We start from the raw sequence: 24,902 nt of genomic DNA, 5'->3' as shown, positions 1-24,902 counted from the left end.
TTTTCACATTAGTACTTTCCTATATTTAAAATGCTTCATATTGCCCATAAATTATCTTTAGAACAGGAAAAAATATTACATATTGTTGTCTGTGAGAGAGGCTTGCTTACAACTTGTTACCTACAAAGTAACCATCGTATAAACTTGGGCAGGATTTCTTTTCAGAAATATTAGTACTACATCAATATAGCAATATTGTCCTAATTCACTATGATTAGTTAACGGGGTTAGAAATCCTGTCCTTCATTGGAGATGTCATCTGCTTTATCACAACTGTAAGACACTTTAGAGTTTACAGTCTTCTTTTTTTGTGTGTATAAGTGGCTGACTTTTGATTCCTAAGTCAATAGGATAGATGTTTCTAAATTCTGTTTCCATTTTGTGCCAGTATTTTCCAAAATGACCAGTCAGGACATCATCATCATTTCTCACAATTTTTACAGTCTTTTCATGGAGCTGCTCTCTTCCGATTTTCACCACAGCCCTGAAAAAGAAGTAGCGCAATGTTTCAAGTCCTGTCTCAAAAATATAAAGCATTGAGCTGGTATAATGCAGACTAATCATTCACATATTCCATGTTGGGTTGTGGTGCAAGCCTGCATCTTTTGATTCCAAATCTACCATTTGAACCTTAGAAAATATCCAGTCCAATCAGTTTATTTTATAAATGAAGAAAATGAGGCACACAGAAGTTAAGTGATACAGCCTCAATCGTGGAGATAATGAGCCCCAGACCTAGAACAGACTCCTCTCTGTATCTGAGACTGGTACTGTTTCCATCAGTCCCCTCAGAGATGGGATCTAAATACTTAGCATGAATGTTTCAGGATATATACACACCTTAATTCACCATCCAGTGGATAATACAATTTTTTAGCAAGGTTTTCTTAGAATTGGTTTACTGTGTTACCAGTTTTGTCCTTGTGTTGCCTGAGGATGCCTCCAAGGCAAGTCAACACAGGCTTACTTAGTTTAAAGGTATTAAAAGCAGCAGAGCCATTCAAATACCTTTCTTTGATGAATTTTAGGGATTTAAAAAGGTGATATGAAAAGCATTTTTGTTTTGAAGCTTTAGAAGGCATTTCTAGAATACACATGATTTAAAAAATATTGTGAAAGATGCTACATCATGAAAACATGTAAGAGTAAAGCAAATACATTAGCTTACTTTTGTTGTCCTTGCTATTAACTGATTTCTGGGATAAATCTTGCTTGTAATAATGTTTGTCTTGACCATCTATTGTTATCACCTAATCATCTTTTGCCAAGTATTTCTTATGCAATCATTTATTGATTACTTGTTAAAGCATTTAACATTGTATAAAAAGCATAATGCAGACTAGTCATTGATGTGTTCCACAAACATTTACTGCATGGCTTCTGTATGTCAAGCACATAACATTCTATTAAAAAAGAAAAAGAAATGGTCAGAAAGTCCTGTGCCTAGGGTAGACATGGCCTAGTGTAAAAGACATACTTCAAATTAATTCAAAAAACATTGCTGAGGAGTTCCCGTCGTGGTGCAGTGGCTAACAAATCCGACTAGGAACCATGAGGTTATGGGTTCGATCCCTGTCCTTGCTCAGTGGGTTAAGGATCCAGTGTTGCTCCGAGCTGTGGTGTAGGTCGCAGACACAGCTCAGATCTGGCATTGTTGTGGCTGTGGCATAGGCCAGCAGCTACAGCTCTGATTAGTTTGGGAACCTCCATATGCCACGGGTGTGTCCCTAAAAAGACAAAAATACAAAAACAAATAAACAAACAAACAAAAAAACATTGCTGAGCACCTATCATATGTCAAGTGGGCCAGACTATAAATGTGAGCACCTAAAGCAGGAAGATATCTTAGGATCTCATTCGATTTGTAATCCTTAAGGATTTGTGGATAATTCTTTAGTGGAGGCAGACAGAACATGATCTTTTGTTTTGTTTTGTTTTGTTTGGCTTTTTGGGGCCGCATCCATGGTATATGGAAGTTCCCAGGCTAGGGGTTGAATCGGAGCTACAGCTGCCGGACTATGCCACAGCCACAGCAATGGGGGATCCAAGCTGTGTCTGCGACCTACACCACAGCTCACGGCAACGCTGGACCCCAGACCCACTGAGTGAAGCCAGGGATCAAACCTACATCTTCATGATTACTAGTCGGATTCGTTTCCGCCGTGCCACAATGGGAACTCCCAGAACATGATCTTTTTATTAACAAAAATTGTGTATCTTTTTTTGTTGTTTATAACCACATTTCTGTTACTTGTGGTTTTCTGAATCAGGATAATTCGTGATGTAATTCATAAAGCTATTTAGAATTTAGATAATAAAAAATCCTTAATTCTTGGTATACAGCATTTCTCCATTCAGTTTTAGAAACATAGCATATGAGTTGGGAGGTTTTGAAGATGTTTGGCACCTGGGTGTGATCCTTCTTGCTGCAGGAATCAGTCCAATCAGCCTTCCTTTACTTTAAAATTCTGTGATCAATCCTGAGAAATTTGGCACCTTTGCTTCTTTTAATGATCGGTGAGGGCAATCCTTTTGCACACTGACAAAACAAAACATAGCTTTGTCTGCTTAGAGGTTATCATTCGCCCTGGATCCACTTTGCTGTTGATTTACAAAGCAAGCAAAAGATAAAACTCTGCCAATGATAAATGTTTGCTTCTCTTGAGTGTTATATATCCTGCAACTATCAGTGCTTTTTCCCAAAAATGATTATCCTTTATTTCAATGCAATATCACCTAGCAATGTTATTGAAAAGACTTTAGGTGAGAATCAGAGTTCCGAACACATTTGGTTGGCATTACTGCCAGGTGGACATAGACCATCTACATTTCGCCATATTCCTATGTACGCAGGCAGTGGTGGTCAGGTTACAACCCACATCTCTTCTGGGAAACCAGTGAATTTCTTTTGATGTGTGTCGTAAGATGCGTCCAGGTGTCAGAAACATAAAATTGTTGTGGAAAAATTATCCAAGGGAAGAAAGGAATTATGATTTTCGGCCTGGTCTCACTTCAAACTATCTTAATTCAAAGCCTGAAGTGATCAGTTGGGTTTTTATTCCTGAAATCTCTTGTCACACACTAAAAATATCAAAATTGGTTATAGAAATAAAGCTCAAATACACACCTTTACAAATTACTATGTACAAAAACAGAGTGGAAAATCTACATTGTAAATACTGTTTGGGGTGAATTTTTTCTGCATGGGCTGAAATTAATGATGGTTGTATAGAAGATGGCTTTTTTTTCTTCTAGTAAGCCTACAGGGGGTTTTTTTGGTTGTTTTTTTTTTTTTCCTTTTTTCTTGTCTTGCCTTTTCCTTTATCTTTCTTTACTTCCATTTTCTTTTCCCTTCCTTCCTGCCTTCCTTCCTAAGGACCTTCAAACCTACGGAGTTGGAATTATCTGTTTGGAAAATTCCCAGTACTGATTCAATGTGCAGAACACTTCTGAAAGTCTTTGAATCGTAAATATTGGATAAGGAAGATCATTCATGGCATCTTTTTTAGTTATGCCTTGTTCACTTTTTAATGGAGGTTAGACCCCTGTTATTAACAATAATCTTTCTTTTTGATGATTTCTTGCTAAATTTTCTGGAAAAATATTCCATGTTTCTTTATCAGTGCTTGTAATCCATCCCAAAAATCTGTCTACAAGCCAGCTATTTTTCTCCTTGAAGAGATAAAAGCATCCTTTGATTGTACTGAAAGGTCCTTATTTAGTGTTTCAACTGAGTAAGTTTTTAAAATTTCAAAGACAGACAATGCCTTTGACAAAATTCTTGCCAGGTTCAGAGATATATGGATTCACAGCGTCTTATCCTATACTCAGGCAATCAATTCCTTTTTACCCTGATTAATTGTCCATAGTATTAACCTTTCACTATGGATTGCAGGGGCTTAGCCTTGGTAGGTTTGGAAGTCATTGGCATTGATTTTGTGTTGGTTAAGGTGGTTAGGCAGTCATGAATATGAGTTTGTTATTTACCATGTTGGTTGAATTTATGATAAGAATGACTGTGAAAAGAGAGGCCTGAGCTGCAAATCAAGTCACCTTAAGTTAAGAAGTCTATGTCAGAGCTTAGGAAGTAAGTTGTGTTCTCCTTGGAAAAAGTGTCTAATGCTACCTGGGAGATCTAAGGTTTTGTAAGAGAAATAGATCTTTGGATAAATGTTAGAGAATGAATAAAATATTTTTGACAGGAGATTTCCATGTACAGGGAATAGGACCTGAAAAACTGGGGAGGCATGAAATAAATCATGCATTCTAAGACCTCTGAGGACTAGTCTGTGGCTCAGTTGCAGTGTGGTGGGAGATGAGGCTGGTAGGGACCAGATCCTAAAGAGCCTTTTAGGCCATCCTAAGAGGTTTGACAGAGTCCTTTAAGTGATAAAGAATAGCAAAAGGACTTCAAGCAATTTTAGAAAGAAAACCGGCAGAATGTGGCAATTGGATTGGCATAGTGGTGAACCTAAGGGGAGATTCCAATCAAGACGGTGTTGCAGCTTCCCAGATGACAATTGATTAAGTCCTGGATTAAAACATGGCTTTGGGGATGGAGAAAAAGTGTATGTGGGAGAATAAAGAAGTAAAATTGACAGAATTTACTGGTGAATATGGAGGTAAGTCTGTGAGTCACTTTTTTGACTTGAATGACTAGGATAAAGTTCATATATATGTGTATATATATATATATATATATATATATATATATGTATGTATTTTTTTTTTTTTTGTCTTTTTGCCTTTTCTAGGGCTGCTCCTGCGGCATATGGAGTTCCCAGGCTAGGAGTCTAATTGGAGCTATAGCCACCAGCCTACACCAGAGCCACAGCAACACCAGACCCGAGCTGTGTCTGAGACCTACAACACAGCTCACGGCAACACCGGATTCTTAACCCTCTGAGCAAGGCCAGGGATCGAACCCGCAACCTCATGGTTCCTAGTCGGATTCATTAACCACTGTGCCACGACGGGAACTCCTAAAGTTTGTATTTTTTGCAGCCGTTAGGGGACATGGCTGTAGTAGAGTGATGAACATGCAAAACCCATTTATACACATACATTAAATTATGCATCAAAATAAACATATAACAGTTTAAAAGAAAAAAGCTCTCTTGAACTGGTTCAAGCTTGCTGTAGCACACCACTGCTACCTGTGCACCTATGCCACGTTATTTTGGGAAGCCCTCCGATGAATGCAGACTGTAGCCAGCATGTGTGTTTTCTGGGAGTGTGTGTGTGTGTATGTGTACATGCTCATATGTGCTCTCTTAACTTTGAATCATGGAATCACAGAGTTTTAGAATTTAAAGGAACTTTAGAGATCATCTGTCCCTCTTTTAAAAAAAATCAGGAGATTAAGTTACCTTCCAAAGCCATAGATCTAGTTCATTTTGATTTAATTAAAACTCTCTATCTTAATTTCAGTAGTTAGCTCTGCTTAATCCATTGAAAGAAAGTTAATTTACCGTTAACTAGTAACTTATTAGCCCTATTTGGATGATCTCATTTACATGTTCCTTGTCTTACTGATGAAAATTATACCTTGATCGGAAAAGAGGGTTAAGGCATATATTTGGCGATCTTTAAGAACATGGAGACTTCGTGATTTTGAGATAAGCACACAAAAAACATTAAGGCTGAAATTTGTATTTAGAGGGATAGTAAGTATTTATACAGTTGACAAAAGGAAAAAATGCTATGGCTTAGGAATAAAAGCTGTAATTATAAAAACAATGAGCCCAGTAAAGCTTTGAAAAGCAAAAGCATTATGAAAACATGCACAAACTTTTATCTTTTTGTAATGACCTTGGCATAGTTTGAGCGCTTAATACAAAAATAATTTTCTCCCTGAAGTTATTCATTACTCCTTTTTGTATATTTTAAAGAATTTTGTGGTTTTTTCTTGTTTTAATAAGGGATGTCCTGAGTCTAATTAGAAAGAATAATTTGCTGGTGAAAAAGGAGCAAAAATCTTTTTGTAAGTAACTTGATTTCTTTGAAAATCAAATCTACCAAACTTGGACCATCTCTCTCTTTTCCCATATTTAGTAACATGTCCTGGAGAGTGGTTGGCATAGGCATGCTGATAGTATACTAGATTAAAGTCAGATTGCTGATTGATGAATGCCCTTCCAGTTGTGAATGGACAAGACACAGTAACATACCAAACCTCACTGGTAAAGCAGGAGAAAAGGTGGGAAAATAGCCCACCACTGGAGATGTTAAGCACCTTGGCCTGGGTTTTAAAATGATGTTTTAGGTTATTCTATGAGCCAGTGGATTCATGACGTAACGAAAAAATACGCTTAGATAGGCATTGTAACAACTATGTTAAAACCTCTTTTTATTCCTTTTTTTTGAAAGCTGGATAGCAGTACTGCACATTGGAAGCAAGTTGTGAGCTGAAAAACTATAGTTTTGGTTTCCTTATATGTTCAAGTCATTGTGACAGGGGCCTTGTGGGGGATCATTAACCATTCTGCTGCTCTGGAAGCTCGAAGTCTTTTTAGGTAGAGAGGCTGCAAGTACCTGAAGATTGAATATGATTGTCTTTAAGTAAGAATTGTTATTATTAACCCTATCCTCATATAGAGAATCTAAGCCTCAAATAACTGAAGAAGGACAGAGGTACATAGTTTGTCATCAGCAGCTCATTGTGGTTACATAGCAGCCTTTATTATTAAAAACATTTTTTTTTTTTTATGGCTACACTCACAGCATATGGAACTTCCTGGGCCAGGGATTGAATCCAGGCTACAGCTGAGACCTACACCGTGGCTGTGGCAACACTGGATCCTTAACCCACTGTTCTGGGCTGGGGGTTGAACCTGCACCTCTGCGGCAGTCAGAGTCTTAACCCACTGCACCACTGCAGGAACTCCACACACTGGCCTTTCTGATTCCAGAGACTGTGAGCTTCAGTTTTGTGCTTCTCCGCAGTAACATTAATTGCTAAATGGCTTGAGCAGACAGTTGCTCTAAGAGTTCAGTTAAAATTAGAATATAGCATGTTCTTTAAATTCATAACCGTGGCTATTCAGACTCTGAATATGGTGATGATAATGAACTTTCTTCCTTTTCAAGTGATAGATCATAATAACCCTCCCTCCAACTTTTTAAATTACTGATTCAATAGAGATTCTTGTTGGCAAACTTGCTCTAGAAAGCTATGCTTCTCCCAAGATGATAAGTACTTATTAGAAGCTTATTTAAGAAATTTGATCTATTCCCCAGTACACTGAACAAAGAGGATATTTTCTTAACTCTTCCAAAAAAGTACTTCTAATTATGGAAAACCAAGTGCAAGTAATACCAACATAGATATTAGCACTACAAATTTGATAGACCTCCTCCCAAAAGAGAGCTATAAATTGCATGATATAATTCTGAAAACAAATAAGAACTGTCACCATATACCACTGCTGTGTATTTTTATATCAAAAGAAAACTATGTTGTAGGCTAAAAGTTAGAGGTCCTGACCTCTGGAGTCTTTTTAGTCTAAGTTACTGTGCTTTGGGCAGTTTTAGAATACATAAATACATTTAATATTTATATTTAAATGTATATTTATATTTTAACTATATATTTATATATTATATTTAAATATATATTTATATAAATCTGTATATTTCCATAGAAGATTTGAAGTAAGTTCTATGCTTCTGTAAGTAAACAGAATTATTTCATGACTCTAAATTTAATGTTCAAAGTAGACTTGCTTACTTATGTTAACTGACATAAGTCATAGTCTGGGGCATGTAGAGCAGACATCTCATGGGTTAAAGCAATGGGGCATATATTCTTGGTGTTCACCTGGGCTTCTCTTCTCCCCAAAATAAGGTGCCAGTGAGCAGGCTCTTAAAATTACTAACCATGCACCTACTCTAGGGTTGGGCATTTTTGTATTACAGTGTGATCTGAGGGATTTAAAGGTTTGTAAAGAAAGTGGTGTACATGATGGTTATCTGTCAACGTGTGTGTGTGTGTCCTGTGTTCCCCACTCCAGAGCTTGGGCATTGGTGTGGATGAGGTTGGCTTCCAGCACTATTGTGTTTGGTAGAGAACAGGAGAGATGCAAGGAGTCTGGGGGCTGATGGAGGAAATGGGACCTAGTTAAAATGGACAGCAATGAGCTGATTAGTAGTTGAAGGACTCAGAACACCATGGGAGAAATAATCAAGAGAAACGATATTCTTAAAGGCAGGCACCATGAAGTTACTGGCCAAGTGGCTAAGGTTCCAACTGAAACAGGAAGAAGTTTGTCTAAAAGGAGGCTAAATAAAAGGGCATAGCAATGGACAGAAAAGTAGGAGTGGAGTGCACAGACTAGAAGAGGCATGGATTTAAAGATCAGGACCAAGCAGCAGTCTCTCCGTCCAAAAAGAGATGGAAATCTACCACCAAATCTTTGAACTAGTGCTACACAGCAGGATCTCATTGCTAATCCATTCCAAAGGCATCTATTAACCCCAAGCTCCCAATCCACCCCACTTCCTCCCCCTCCTCCATGTCTAGTCACTTATGATGGAGCATGATAATGTGAGAAAAAAAGATGGATACAGTATGTGTAACTGGGTCACCATGCTGTACAGTAGAAAAAAAATTGTATTGGGGAAATAACAATTTTAAAAAAAGAAAAGAAAGCGGTACTGGCTATTAAAAAAAACCTCTGAACTAGATCAATGACAAGTTAATGGAGCTTTTTTAGACTACCTGGGTTTGAGTCTTGGCTTAACACCAGTTATGTGACCATTCGGCAAACCAAACTTTATAGTACATAGGAAAATGAGGATAATTGTATCTACCTATTAGGGCTGTTGTCAACATTAATCAAGTTAATTTATATAGAACCCTTACAAATTTCAGTTTATAATAGGTGTAATAATATATATAATTATATATATATGTGTGTGTGTGTGTGTGTGTGTGCCTGGTTTATATATGTATATGTGTGTATATATATATATATATATACATATATATATATATATATATGGCTTATATATACACCACATCATTATTACTGCTTTTATTTTTCCCAAGCAGAGGACTTCAGATAATGACATTAAACACAGTGTCCTCCTCAATCCAGTTTTGAACTGCTGAGCTCTTTCTTGAAACAATGTTAAATAATTAAAACATGTGTCCTACTAAGTAAAGTAAATTAGAGAAAAACAAACATCATATGACATTACTTATATGTGGAATCTAAAAAAGGATACAGATGAATTTATTTGCAGAACTGGAATTGAGTTTTGGGGTTGGCGTGTGCCCTCTGAGGTATATGGAATGATTGGCCAACAGGGACCTGTGTATAGCACAGAGAACTCTACCCAGTATTCTGTGATATCTATATTGGGAAAAGAATCTGAAAAAGAATAGGTGTGTGTACATGTATAACTAAATCCCTTTTTTGTACAACAAATTTTCACAACATTGTAAATCAACTGTACTTCATTAAAACTTTAAAAAATGAGTAAATTTAAAAAAATGTTAGAACCAAGTGCTCTGGTTGGGTTGATGGTGCCTGCTTACTTCCTGCTGCCCGTCCTTCTCACTCCCATGGAGTCCCCCTAGGCACCAAAATTACTGATATAGTGGGGAGAATCCAAGGCTTCGAATCAAGATCTGGAATCAGGTCCTGTCTGCCATTAACAGGCTGGATAACCTTCTGCAGGTCCTTCTGATCCATAGACTGTAAAGAGTGAGACTAAAAACCATTCAAAATTTGAATGGTTTTCAAACTCTGCCATTTCAAAGCCCTAGGTGTTCCGGAGAAGCACAACAGGAACATTTGGGAGTAGGTGGTGGGGAGCATGCTGAATGAGGAGAGGGAAACCAATGACTTTAAAAGCTGGGGCTGCTCTGGTTACATTTCTGTAATATTTGTTTGAAGGATGAGTACTACTACTAAAGAAATTTTAACTGATGCTAAGTTTCTTCAGTTTCAGTTATTTCTCTAGTTCTCAGAAATTCACTCATTGAACCATAGTAGCAGGAGTAAGAACATGAATGAAATCCTAAATTGGAGTGATCTCAATAATAAGGGAAGCAGTGTGTACTATTCACAGGGCGCTGGACAGTGACCAGTGTATTTCAGTATCTCTCATATCCAGGGAAATGGCACAACCTCTGTGACATGAATTTTATTTGGTTAATTTTTGTTCATGGCAACATACACTGGCACAATGATAACTAACTTTGTAGACCGATGAGAAATATTACTGTAGGAATGTTATGTACTTAAAATCTGAAGAAACGAAAATGAACAATTATTTATTTTTCTTTTGAACAGTTATTTAAATACTGTATGTTGCAGGACTTTTCTGGATGGTTAGTGGTTTCAGAAAATAGATCCCTTCTAAAGTGAATGTCAAATTAAAATTCTACATTTATGATTACCATGTTGCTGTAAGAAGTATATGTGAACTCAGAAGCTCTTGACTTAATTGAGATTTGAATAATGAGACATACTTAAGTAAATCAAGTTTCTATGTTCTCGCTAGAAATAAATCTTGTAACTCATTAATGAATCTAAGTCATAAATATTGGCCCTATATTTAGTCCCTCAATGGAAAACCTATGAACACATGTGAATATATAGGGAGAGTGGTAGTATCTATTCATCTGTAATTTCAATAATGATTAATATGCAACAAGGAAGGCTGATTACCCTCATAAACTTGACATATTGTGTGAGTTGAAAGCTGCCCAGTGATTTTTCTCTCCAGTTACATCTCCCTCCCACCATTCAACACTCACACTGCTCTGCCATTGTGTGTGTGTGTGTGTGTGTGTCTGTGTGTGAAAGTATAATATTTTCAGTTTCACAGCTGAAACATGTTAGCGTGGAGCAGCGTCACCCATTAACACTTCAGGATGGCTTTTTTTATCAGATTACGTCCGGACACTTGGGTCTTGGGGACCAGCATCAGCAATAGTAATGGTGCAGTGGGGGCTAGAAATCAGGAAGGTCTGCAGCATGGGGGAGGAAGGTGCCTCCACATGGAGGCCAGACGGGAAATGTTGGGAACCACGAGGTCCTGTTGGGCTGGACAGAGGGCAGGCTTGAACTGAGGGGTGCACGTGTGGAGGGGAAATGCAGAGGCCCTACTTTGCCCTTTGTGACGTAGCACACCGCCTCGTGTAGAAACTGTCTTCAGTAAATGATGGCTGAATCAAATTATTTTTGCCCGAGGCTGGTTTGGGCTAGAACTAAAGTTGAGATTTAACGTTAATATCTTTTAGTTATTAAAACAATTTGGTACGGCTTATTTTCTAAAATCAAATTTCTTAAAGAGGCATGATTTCCTGTTTTAAATTCGTTTAAATAATATGTTCTCTGCCAGGAAAAAAAAATCTTTTTTAAGAAAAAGCACTTCAAATATAAAGCATAAGTAATTCTTCCTTTAATAAGACAGTTCCTATTATAGCCATTGAATAACACATCTGCTGCAAGGATATTTTTTTCACCAGTCCATGTGCACAGCTCTGATTAGAGGAGGTAAAAGATGGCACATCTCCTTCAGAACGGTAAATTAGACCCAGTGGGGGGAAAAGGTGTATTTTATTATGACAGATTTTGTAATCATGAAAGCTCTGAATAGCCCTCTTTAAAAAATAAAAATTAAAAAAAAAAACTTTAAAAATGTAATTCTTGGCCTCAGATCTCTGTGTTATGGTGACTACTGACTTCAAGAAAAAATACATTAAGAACATCTTCTTACAGTGCTAATATCATTAATGCTTCATAAAACACTTAATATCAAGGTCTCCTAAAGAATAAATTTTAATAAACATCCTTTCCACACTTTTTTCTTTTCTCCAAGGTTTGCTCACATCTGCAGGTTTCAGAATAAGCCCACAAATGTTATAGTATCTTTACAAAGTAAAACCAGAAGATAATTCTCAACCCATGTGCGTTGGCTTCAGCCTTGACCGTGTTGTTCATTTTTATCTCTCTTCAGATACACTCATAAAAAAAAATAATATCCACATAACATTTAAAAATGAGGTGTAAAATAGCAGTGGTGAGAGTGGGCATCCCTGTCTTGTTCCAGATTTTAGTGAGAAGGCTTTCAATTTTTCTCAATGAGTATTATATTTGCTGTGGGTTTGTCATAAATGGCTTTGATTATGTTAAGGAATGTTCCCTCTGTACCCACTTTGGTGAGAGTTTTTATCATAAATGAATATTAGACTTTGTCAAATGATTTTTCTGCATCTATTGAGATGATCATATGGTTTTTGACTTTTCCTTTGTTAATGTGGTGTATGACGTTAAAAATTTTTTTAAATACATTGTTATCACCAAACTTACTACAAAATTTGGATTAAACTTCTCCCTTTCATTTCCAGGGCTACAGCAACACACAGGGGCCAGATTATCTTCAAAGATGCTTTAGCTCAGCAATTGTGTGAACAAGGAGGTAAGAATCATCCCTGACTTCTTCATGTGGGTTGTATCAAAATTATTCATGGTAGGTCCTATGTACTAAGTAAGCATTTCATGATTATTACTTGCTAATGATGCTTAAAAATGGAATTATTGACCCTTTAGTAGCTCTAATAATTTAGTTACTACTTATTGACAAAGATCTATAGACTTCTAAAAATGTTCAGTATGAGCAAAATAAACCAAGAGAAAATGTACATTTTCATAGCTTTTTTTCTCCAAATGAGTTACATTTAGTGGTCCGGGAAATGTAAATCCTAGTAATTTTAGAGTTCTACAGAAACATGTCTGCTTAATTTACCATTTAAGTTTCTTGTTAACTTAGTTGAAAATGTTTCCATTTATCACCTTTAATATTTAATCATGTTTTATACATGATCATGTATATAGTAGCTATATGCTGCTTCAATTTTGTGCATTATTAATTCCAGACTTGTAGATCGATCACAGCATCATTTTAGATATGTTAAGTGTATATTAAGTAGTCACATAAGCTTTGTGACTGCCTCATACATATCCAGGCTCTCACCTGTACCAAAGTTTCACAGATGCACGTGTGTAGATATACACACAGGCACACAATGAAAAGTTGAAAACCAGAATCCGTGCCCCCACAGAGATTTGGTCCCTCTGCCTCTTGAGCTTCTGCCCAACCTGTGTCTTCACTGTGGTACTCACCACGTAGACTTTTCTTCTGAAAAGTGGTGGATGCCACTCTTGAGAGACTGAGCTTCTCAAGTATAGGAACTAAGTCTTAGTGCTCTTTGCTTCCCCAGAACCTGGCACAGTGCTTAGCATATGACAGCCATCCTAAAAATGTTAACAGATTGAATATAAGTTTTTCATCAGCCTATGTACTAAGTAAGCATTTCATGATTACACACTCCTTGGTTTAAGCATCCTGTCAAAGAATACATTTGAAGCCAATCTTTGTAAATGTCATCCCATTTTCACCATCATTATAGACATATTACCAACTTTTGTTTACAGAGTGATCTTTTGGGGGAAGCTTATTAACTTAAGTACATTTCTTAATTTAAAGAAAATTTCTACTAATTGCCTTTCTGCTAAGGAGAATCTAATGGGTTTAGGAGAGAGATGAGGAAAAATTATGTAGGTTTTTGAAAGTCTTAAGAAAATACCATTTATTATTTGTAGTAATAAATATATTACCAATATGGCTTTATCTAACTAATGTGGTCTTTGGTAACTATTACTGGCAAACTTCGGATTGTTTATATAATAGCTCTTGAATCATAAAACCCCATTGTAATTACCATTTCAAATATATTATCAGTGTTCTTAGGTTTGAACAGATTCTATGACTTTTGAAAATGCAAAAATGTGACAGCCTTTGTAGTAGGTTCAAGAAACCTATCACAATGTAAATCTTTTTCCAGACTCTAAAAATGTTTGCATTACTGAAAACATAGAATGCTATATAGCAGTGAACATCAATATCCTAAAAACTGCATGGTGTCAGAAAAATATATGTCTAGGGAGTTCCCGTCGTGGCTCAGTGGTTAACGAATCCGCCTAGGAACCATGAGGTTGCGGGTTCGATCCCTGCCCTTGCTCAGTGGGTTAACGATCCGGCGTTGCCGTGAGCTGTGGTGTAGGTTGCAGACGCGGCTCAGATCCCGCGTTGCTGTGGCCCTGGCGTGGACCAGTGGCTGTAGCTCCGATTCGACCCCTAGCCTGGGAACCTCCATATGCCGCAGGAGCAGCCCAAGAAATTGCAAAAAAAAAAAAAAAAAGCAAAAAAAAAAAAAAAAACAAAAAAACACAAAGTAAATAAATAAAACAATCATTTATATATATATATATGTCTTTTTATTAACAGTTATCATTGCTTACGAGCTGATTTTTTTTTTTTTAGCCTTGGATTTTTGAGTCTCTTCTATTGTAAATGAATTGTTGGGACTGGGTTTATTTGAAATGAAAAGAAAAAGCCAAGCAAAATCAGTGGGAAAAATTGTTAACTAGTGAGGGAAAAAAAAAAAGCCGTATATAGTAATGTTGCACACGACCAGGATTCACATGATGGTGCACATAGATGTTATTAAAAATGCTATTCAGCTCAAGACCAAAGGGAAACATTGAGCTTTTCAACAGCACCTAATCAATTGAAATCATATCCATCCATCCAAGAGAGGGTGGGAAGAATACTGACAAGAGAGATGGCTTCCTGCTCTTGGGAATAATAAGAGAAATAATTGGTACTATAAAACATAAGTTTATTTGGGCCCTGTCTACTTTAATTAAAACATTAATTATCCCCTCAAATAAAATAACTTAAATTTAACATGTAATAATTTCCTATGCATTGATCAAGGAATATCTACTGCATATGTTAGAAGGAAATGATAGTCTCTCTATACCACAGGACAATGTCTTTCAGTTACAACATACTGGGTAGGTGTGTTGATTTTAATTAAATTAAGTGATTTAAGCAAAACAAATTTTACTCTGAGGAGCTGGAGGACAGTTGTTATTACAAGGTAATTGTTGACTAAGTATATTCAAAAAGTAGAAGATCAGAAAACGTACTAATGATGTGTTAGGTGTCTGTGTAATCTCTATTCCCTTCCTTCAAAGACATTTATTGAAGGATTTTATTCTGCAAACATGTATCCAACACCTGTAAGCACCTGTCCTAGTGCCCAGGGCTAAACATGGATACAAAGTAACAACACCCCTTTCCTCTTCTTGAAAACTGGGTTGTAAATGGCAGGTCCGTGGATCACAACGGTAGCCAGATGTACCTGGGGTCCTTAGGAAAGTCATCCTGAGGACAAGTCCTGAAGGTTCAGCAGCAGTTTAAGTGAAAACAGCAGAGAAGATTCCATTTCTCTCTCCTCCGTCCCAGGTGGTGAGCAAGACCCATCCTTTGGGACTTGCTTACTAGCCTCCTCCCTAGTTTCCCCACTCCCCCTTTCCCTGTACTCTATACAGAACTGCTAAAATGGAAATAGGGTTGTATCATTTTCCCTGCTTCAAACCCTTCAATATCTCAATTGGAAGCAATAGTTTATCTTTGGAGTAAAAGACCCTCCTACTATATGAGGAAAATCCTTTACAGTCTAGCCTAAGTTTTCCTCCCCTACCTCATTTCTCATTATCCTCTCATTCCTTCTTAAAATTCTCAAAAAACACTCCACTAGCTCACCCTGGTGTTATTAGCACCCTATACCTTCTCTGCTTTGCCTGGACAACCCTTTTATGTCTTTTTTGTCTTTGTCCTAGTCTTTGTCTTTGCCTGGACAACCTTTTACGTCCTCCTTGTCTGACTCAGGCTTTCAGACCCTGCTTGGGTATTAACCTCCCCCAGGAGGTGGGGTAGTCTCTGATCCCACTTCCACTCCTCCTCAGTCTGGTTTTGGTGACTCTCATGCATGGTGGCATAACTCTCAAGGCACAGTAATGATGCACATGAAACGCTGTCAGCACGATTATGTGCTAGACTCCACCCTCAGCGCTCCACAAACAGGAACTCATTTAATCTTCAAAGCAACCCTCTGAAGAAGGAGCTATTATTGTCTGCACTTCACAGATGAAGAAACAAAAGCACAGTGAAAATGGCTTGCCTAAGGTCAGCACAGCTACAAACTGTCCAAGATGGGAGTGGCGCCCAGGCAGTTTGTGGTATTGGCCTTCCCATTACATTACCTTTCAAAGAAATCTCTTACTTGAGCATGCATTCATTCATTTGATAAATATTTACTGCATATTGTGATAAGAACATTACCATACCTGCCTTATCTGTCATTAGATATAAGTTCCTTGAGGGTGGGGACTGTGCTCTTTATTACTGAATTGCTAAAGCCTCTGATGATGTCCGGTGCATAGTAGGCACCCAGTGAATGTTTATCAAATGAATGAGTGAACACTGAACTAAAACAATTGGACTTCAACACGCTGGCTCTGAGGAAGCTACTTTCCATCCCACAGGGCTCTCCAGTGCTGAGAAGGCAGATTGGAGAGCCATCAGCTTATTGATGCTGTGGAGGTAATGTACTCATCCAGGGAGTTCCCTGGAGGAGGGAAGAAGGGCCCCAGGGTGAAATACTAGCAATGGCAAGGGCAAGAGGAGAGGACTCTGGAGAAGAGGCAAGCTTCAGAAATGGGGGGAACATTTCATCACGGGAGAGGCATTCAGCAGGGACAGAGTTTTCCAAAAGAATGGAAAGGAGAACCATGAAAAAAGCTTTAGGATTTTCAATTAACAGGTCATTGGCTTTTTATTTGATCGCACCTGTGGCATGTAGAAGTTCCCAGGCCTGGGATTGAACCCACATTGCTGTTGCAACCTACACCTCAGCTGGGGCAAGGCCAGATCCTTAACTTACTGCACCGCAGGGGAACTTCTGGCAATTTCATACAATTGAGGGTGGTTTCGGGAGAGGCCAGAGCACATGAGGAAGCCTTATAGTTTGGAAAGCTCTTGCCCAGGATTCTCAGTCTGAAGTCAAGAGAAGACAGATTATTGTAAGCTGAGAAGTAAATGTGAGGCAGTGTTTAAAGATGAGGGTTTGCATAGAAATCCGAGGTTAAAGGGAAGGAGAGAAAGGGCAACTAGAGGGAAAAGCAGATGGGTCCTCTTTCTCTTTCTCAGAAGGTGTGTATGGCTTTCAATGCCTTGCAGCCAGAGACCAGCAGGAGCACACCTGTAGGTGAACAGGTTGGGTTCAGTGTTCATTCTAGAGTGAGAGAAGGCACACCATGGGGGAGCCATGGGGTGGGTCAGTATGCAAATGTTATACAAGGAATCATTTGGCGTTCCTGTTGTGGCTCAGCAGTTAACAAACCAGACTAGTTACTATGATGATGCGGGTTCAATTCCTGGGTTAAGGATCCAGTGTTGCCATGTGCTGTGGTGTAGGTGGCAGACGTGGCTTGGATCTGTGAATTGTGGTGTAGGCCCACAGCTGCAGCTCCAATTAGACCCCTAGCCTCAGAATTTCTTTATGCTGCAATTGCAGCCCTAAAAAGCAAAAATAAATAAATAAATAAAAGGACCCATTATGATATTTGGGCATACATTTTGTGATTTTGGCCCAGATTTCTGGAGGAGGGGGGTTTTCTCTGGATTGGGTGCTGTCAGGAAGTGGGGATATTCTATGGTCGGGGATCTCGATAAATCTTATCCATGGGAGGCTGGGAGTGGGCAGAACAGTAATAGGCTGAGGCTATAATTGATTAAGAAGCAGCAGTCACTCCCATCAGCCAGTGGAGAGGGATGCTTGGTATATTGGGAGTTGGACAATGGCCAGGTTGTGCCTGTATTTAGATGCCATCTCGAAGTGGTCCTCTGTTTCGACCCATCACAATCACACTGGCTTTGTCTGAATCTGATGTTCTGTGAAAGTATTTCTGTTCAACAAGAGAGCACGAAGGCCCAGCTGTGAGTACCAAGCTGGCTCCTAGGCGTCAGGGTCTGCTTTTCCTTTCTAGAGGCCCATGGGGAAAATGATGCTAATAGGCAGTCATTTCCTTTCGGATTTCGGCTTTAAGAGGACTTCAGAGTCATAGGGAAGTAGGTCTCGATCCAGGCTTTTGTGTCACCTTTCTCTCCAGCATCCCTAGCACAAAGAGGTTCAGTAAGTGATAAAGCAAAGGGATCTTGATGGAGCAAAATTTTATTCCAGGTCAGCAGGTAGAAAATAAAAAGCCTAAGTAGATCAGTGTGGTGAGATTGTAGATGTTTTGTTTTTTATTTGAATTTATCTGTTTTGTCTAATTTTTTTGCAGTGAATGTATATTATTTGGGTAATAATATGCAATCTTCCTCCCCAAGTTACAAATACAAGGTTATATTTATGAATTGGGGGTAGGCAGGTGCTGGGACAACTCTGATGAGGCAGGTGGCATAAATCACTTCTAAGAACTGAAGGAAAATTCTGAATTACAACTCCTGTGTCTCCTCCTGTGGGACGTCTTGCTTGGTCTATGTTGTATCATAATTATTTGTTTAAGGATTCATCCCCATTCCCCACCCCCACTGGAAGCTTCTTGAGCACAGCAACCATGCACTAATATTTTTTTAACATCTAATAATGCTTGATGTGAAGCAGACACTATAAGTGTTTGCTGAATAATCACCTTAAACATTTGAAAAATCTCTGTCTTTCCTGAAAAATTTTTAACCCTGAATTTTTGCTACAGAACACCACGAGGCAGTGTGTGTTACCAAAGCAGTGTTGCTTACACTGACTTTGGGTTGAAAAATGTGTGAATCATTGTGCTAAGAGACCTGAAAACTATTCACACAGATTTCCATCTAAATACTAATGAGTCCCCTGAATGCTGTGGGAACATAAACCAGGTTCAGGAATTTCAGGTCTTCAGCTTGAATCCTGATGTCCTGAGTAATTATAAACACATGTCCAGTTGAGTTCTGCTAACATGTCCTAGAACAGATGAGGTAGTGGGGTTTTCTTATCTCCAGTCTGGGGTTGGAGGTAGGCAGGTGCCAGGTTATGTACTCCTGGTTCTTTTAAAATTAGAAGATGCTTAGATTCATTCACCAGCAATCAAAAATAAAGAAGGGAATTCATTTAACATTCAGGACTCAACAAGGATTTTTGAGCACCTACCATTGGCCAGGCTAAGCTGGGTCTTAGGATATAGTAGTGAACAGAGCAAGGATGCCAGCTTTATTGAAGCTTACATTGCAGTGGAGAGGAGAGGCTATAAATATGAGATATAGTAAGTGAGTAAATGTGATAGCATAGACAGTGGTGAATGCTATAGGGGAAAAAATAGGGTAGAGTAAGATTGTGCAGTTGGGTGGAGGGAGAAAAGGGAGACTGCAATTTTAAGTCAGGCTGGCCTCACTGAGAAGGTAACATTAGAGCAGAGACCAAGAAGGTAGCTGTGGGATTGCCCACCATTTCATTAGGTGATTTTAAGGACAAATGTGGCAGTGTTTTGTGAACTCCTGTGAAAGGTCATCAAAGCAAAGGATAGAGGCAATTTCAGAAGAGACTGAAAGCCTGAAAGGAACTAGAGGATATCAGTCCTTTATAGGGATAATCATCAAACAGTCTAGAAAGAGCTATAGGCCTAATCCATATCCCCTAGAATCAGGTAAAAGGAGTCCCGCTGAAAATGTTAGTGAATGTGGTGTAGACAGACTAAGGATGAAGAATAGTATTTGAACTTATGCTCTGATTCTGGAACTGTAGTTTCCTTATCTGTAAATTAGCAATGAAGCCAAGAAAGTTTAATTTGACAAACTACGCCACTTATAAATGGCAGGATTAGAATTCAAGCCTCTGGCTGGACTCACAGCCCGAGATTGGTTCCATTATACCAACTGATTCTTCAAGTTAAAAAATCAAACATTAAGAACAGACTTATGGGCATAGAGAACAGACGTGTGGTTGCAAAGGGGAAGGGGAAAGGAAGTGGGATGGATGGGGAGTTTGGGGCTGATAGATACAAACTGTTACATTTAGAATGGATAAGAAGAGAGGTCCTACTGTACAGCACAGGGAACTATATCCAGTCTCTTGGGATAGACCATGATGGAGAGAATATGAGAAAAAGAATGTATATATATGTATGACTGGGTCACAAGGCTATACAGCAGAAATTGGCACAAACTATAAATCAGCTATACTCTAATAAAAATTAAATCTAAAAATCCCCTCAGGAACCACAAGTTCAATAAGATCATCTCTGCTGCCTAAGGTCCCTGAATACCTATGAGAGAACACACACTTTTCAGAGTCCTTGGCAGACAAAAGTGGCACGTGTGAAGCCAAGGGCATGAGAGTGTATCAGCTTGGCCGCTACTGGTCCAGCACACAGATCACAGTGGAGGCAGGGCAGGGGAATAACATGAATATATTCATTGGCCTGCGAGCTTCTTGGCATAGCCTCTTCAAACACGCACATCGATTATTTAGCAAGGCCAGATGGCAGGCTTAACGGCCGACAGTAATCATGCCCTGTAGTGCCCCTGAAGGGTGCATGCCATTTATAAACCATGCTGGAATTCTCTGTTGTTAGGTTGATGGAAGTGGATATAACCAAAGGCAAATGTTTTATGTCGGGAGGAATGGGGTCAGACTTAGAGCTGGAGCAGAAAACCTTGGCTGCCTTCTGCTAGGCTCAGCAGTTTTTCTGCTGTTCATCACCCTCAGAGTGGTGGCGGGTAGAAAGTGTGGCTGTCTTCTCCAAGGACCATTGAATCACGGCGGTGGCCAGGGTATTTATTTCATTCAGACCCAACCTCTTAGGAAATCTTTAATCCTTTGTGGTAAGGATTGGTAGAAGTTTATTGAAACTGTGAGATGAAAGGAGAGATAAAAAATGTTCAGTAAGCAAGTACATAAAGTGAATGAAATGCTTAACTTTCCTAGATATTTTTTAGCACTATAAGAATACCTTTTAATGTGAGGTGTTGGATATGTGAATTAGCTTCAGAGTGGTGGTTATTTCACTGTATGTATTATATATATATATATATATATATATATATATGTATGTATGTATGCATCAAGTTATATAACTTAAATATATCCAATTTTTATTTGTCAGTTATACCTCAGTAAAGCTGGGGTGGAGAGAGAGTACCCGTTTTACCCAAATGTTATATAAATTATACATCAGATCTATCAAAAAATCTTCCCTTGGCTATCCTTGATTGCTCAGCAACTCTCTCTAATACCCTGAGATGCAATTTTTTTTTTTTTTTATTAATTCAGGCTGAACAAGTGGAAATTGACTAATGGTCAGAATTGAGTTTTAAGCGAAAAATAGTGAATGATGTGTTTTACTTGAATGTGCCCAGTGATAAAACTTAGCCTGCTAAAGACATCTGTTTTGCCTGTAGCTATTTTGTAGTTTACATTTCAGTTTAGCAGTTGGAACTGCTGTTCCTGACATTCCTGCATTTTGTAATTCACAAAGAGAGCGGAATTAGGATGCTCTGGTCGAATCATCCAGAAACCCCCAACCTTGCTTCAAGGTCTCACAAACTACCCAACGGGGAAAAGAACAGAAGCTCTTCTGGGGCAGTGGCTGGCAAAAAGTGTCTCTAAGTGATCCTGACAACAGACAAGATTAAGGGCAATGGCAAAGGGCCAAAACAGGGGCCATAGTCAAATTCCTTGCTACTAGCTCTAGGTGGGTATGACTACTTTTTTAATTTCCTAAAGAACGCTGTTTTGGACCGGTGCTATTTATTCTAAGATGATTGAACATAGATTTAAACAGGCTTCTCTTCAGTTCTCAGGGCTATATACATTCTCCCCTGACAGCTTTATCTAGTCCAAAGTCAAAACACCAAGATTTATGCCCGAGAAGAATTTGACATTGAGTTCTTTTGGATGTCCATAGAAGTACACTTTCTACTCTAGCTGCTGTATAATCTGCTGAGTTCCTCCATATTTTGAAGGACAAAGCTGAGGTTTGGATCTATGTAATTATTTAGGGGAGAGCAAAGCAGTTGTAAACACACATGAATTACAATTTCATTTTGGCTCATGAAATATTATTTCATGTAACCTGTTAATCCACCCTTTTACATTTAAAGATTCAGTTGTTTAATGTAATAATTAATACAGATTTTCATAATCATGTTTGTAAGAGATGGAATTCATTAATATTAATTAATTAACACTTATTATACTGTGTCCCTGTAGATAAATGTGGACGCCATTATATCAGCCACATGGGAATTGTGTGGCAATATAAGGCAGTTTCACATCCTGTTCTTAAATAGATCATGCTATAGATACACTACTCCAAACCCAGAAGAGAAAAACCAAAATATATTTAGAGAAAAAGCAGAAACTCAGTGCAATGGCATTCCCCCCATCTCCTCTGAGGCCTTGCTCAGCAGTTGTTGGCCTCTCTTTCCCACATGGTCAGCCTCTTCCTAAACATGCCAAGGCCACTGCAGCTTGGAGCAGGAACTCTGTCTTTGACTCCAAGTACTCTCACCGTCATTCTCCCTCCCACTCCAGCTTCTTGAAAGAGAAGTGTGTGTTCTCATGATTCACTCCTAGTCCCATCACCTGGCCTTGACTTCCAACACACCACGCAAACAGTCATCCTCCAGGTCATCAGTAACCAGGAGGTGCCAGCCAATTCAGAGGACTCTGGTCCTCACCCTGCCTGGCTTCCCTGCTCCTTCTCCCTCCATGAGTTCCTGCACTTCCCACGGATACATTCTGGGGTTGGCTGTGATTCTGTCCTGGGGCTTCTTTTAGACTTTGTGCATTATCCCTGGTGGTCTCACTTACACCTCTGATTTTCATCCCCCTGAACTCTGTTCATTTGCTTGGTGCCTACTCCCAGAGCCAGTAATGTGAAGTCATTGAGAGAGTAGAGTTTGGAGCTGTATACCCCTGGGTTCTAATTTCTAATTTGATACTTCCTAGCTATATAATCTTTCAAAGTCTTGATTCCCTAACTGTGAAATAGAGGAAATAATAATACCCACCTTTTGGGTCATTTAGTACCATTACCAAGAGCCTGGCACAATATTCTATGCTCAGAAGAAACACAGTAAAGTTGTGAGGATTAAATACATAGCACAGTGGCTAGCACATAAATCCTCTATAAAGTTAGATATTGTTATCATTACTAGGCACTGACATTTGGATTCCATAGGCACCTTGAACTCCATATATTCTGAAATGAACTTGACATTTCCCCCAAACTCATCCCCTTTATTGCAGTTCTGGTCAGTGACATATTCAACCCAGTCACTAAACAGAGACCTAGGTAATATTTCTTTCTTTGTTGCATTCTTTCATCCGTGTCTATACTCAGTGTGGCGAAGACAAATTTGTTTTATCTTCTTAATATCTCTTAAACTATTTTCTTTCTGTATCTACTGCTGTTTCTTTGTTTCAGGACTTCCACACATCTATCAAAATGTTCTTTAACATGGACCTCATTTTTTTCCCTCCCGGCCACAAACCCTATAACTGCCTCCATTTGCCCTGTTTCGCCTGCTTTCAAGGCCTTCTGTGACCTGACCCTGCCTCTCTCTCCATCCTTATCTCTGCATGTAGGCTTTCTCCCTATTCCCCAGCCTCACCTAACACCAAACTCAGTCATAAAAAGCACTGACTTCATCAAACATGCCATCCTGTCCCCATCCCTGTAGTTATATGTGACGGTTTCTTTCCCTGGAATACCCTCTGCATTACCTCCTCCATCTTACTGATGAAGTTGCTCTCATCCTTAAAGATCCAGTTCAAGTCTCTCCTCCTAAGTCATCTGTATTTTTATCATGAATCCATACTTACTAATTGAATTTAGTATTGCATTGTCATGTGTTAACTTCTACATGCATTTCCTCCTGCGCTGTTATTTATGGCCACACCCATGGCATATGGAAGTTCCTGGGCCAGGGATTGAGTCCAAGCCCAAGCTGCTGCTGCAACCCAAGCCATAGCTGTGGCAGTGCTGGATCCTTTAACCCACTGTGCCAGGCCAGACCACACCTCTGTAGCACCCTGAATTGCTGCAGTAAGATCCTTAACTCACTGCACCACAATGGGAACTCCTCCTTCTGCACTTTCAAACTCTTAATTAAGCAGAAATTGGGCTTGTTTTTATTTCCCCAGAATCTTGCACAATGCCTGGCACTTAGTATTAGGTGAAGGAACAAATGAATCATATAGAGCAGATATACCTTTTCCAAATTTTCTAATTACTATTATTTCTTTAATTCCCAGCCAACTTTCACCTCCTATACTCTTAGAACTATTTTTACAATCATATTTAAACATTATGCACTCCTTCTGCATTGATGGGCTTTATTTATTTATTTTGGTGTTTTTTTCCTAGGGCCATAGGTGCGGCATATGGAAGTTTCCAGGCTAGGGTTCTAATTGGAGCTAGAGCTGCTGGCCTAAAGCACAGCTACAGCAATGCCAGATCCTAGCCGCATCTGCAACCTACACCTCAGCTCACGACAACACTGAATCCTTACCCACTGAGCGGGGCCAGGGATCAAACCTGCATCCTCATGGATACTAGTCAGGTTTGTTTCCACTGAGCCACAACGGGAACTCCTAATGGACTTCATTAGGAATAGCCCTGCAAAACTCACTCTTGGATGGATGTTATTTTAAATGATATTCTTTGCATTGCTCAGTGTCCCCTTTCTAAAAAACCACAGGAGACACTTCCCTTAAGTGTCTCTGTCTGATATAGCCACCCTTTGCCTGAGTAATATGAGTGCTTTTTATGTTATGAACTCTTTGATTTCTATAACTTTATAGCTTCAGAACCAAACTTAAGACATCAGAGCACACATAATGCATATTTATCTCCACTGGAGGTAGTTTTTCCAACTCTGATTTGTTATCATCTTTTCCCACTCTATTGTCTTACTCAATTGTCTGCCATTCTTTGTGAGCTGCCTCACATCTGTTTTATAACAAGGCAAATTATACAGTTTTTCCTTAGGTA

General features: G+C 38.9%; 1 protein-coding gene across 6 annotated transcripts in view; it reads left to right on the top strand.

Annotated features, from left to right (window-relative positions):
• The window catches only part of RELN (reelin), a 499,001-nt gene that overhangs the window by 194,003 nt on the left and 280,096 nt on the right, over positions 1-24,902 (top strand). For all 6 annotated transcript variants that reach the window (XM_084977353.1, XM_084977355.1, XM_084977351.1 and 3 more), the window contains exon 4: positions 12,365-12,435. In XM_084977353.1, the coding sequence (XP_084833479.1) occupies positions 12,365-12,435 (71 nt within the window). The remainder of the gene's footprint in view (positions 1-12,364; positions 12,436-24,902) is intronic.

Source organism: Sus scrofa, chromosome 9 (assembly GCF_054392235.1).
Source record: "Sus scrofa isolate SSC_HxYL_T2T_F1_AM1 chromosome 9, Sscrofa_HxYL_maternal_Yorkshire_Landrace_v2.0, whole genome shotgun sequence".
NCBI lineage: Eukaryota > Metazoa > Chordata > Mammalia > Artiodactyla > Suidae > Sus > Sus scrofa.
This window is presented reverse-complemented; position numbering and strand designations above follow the sequence as displayed.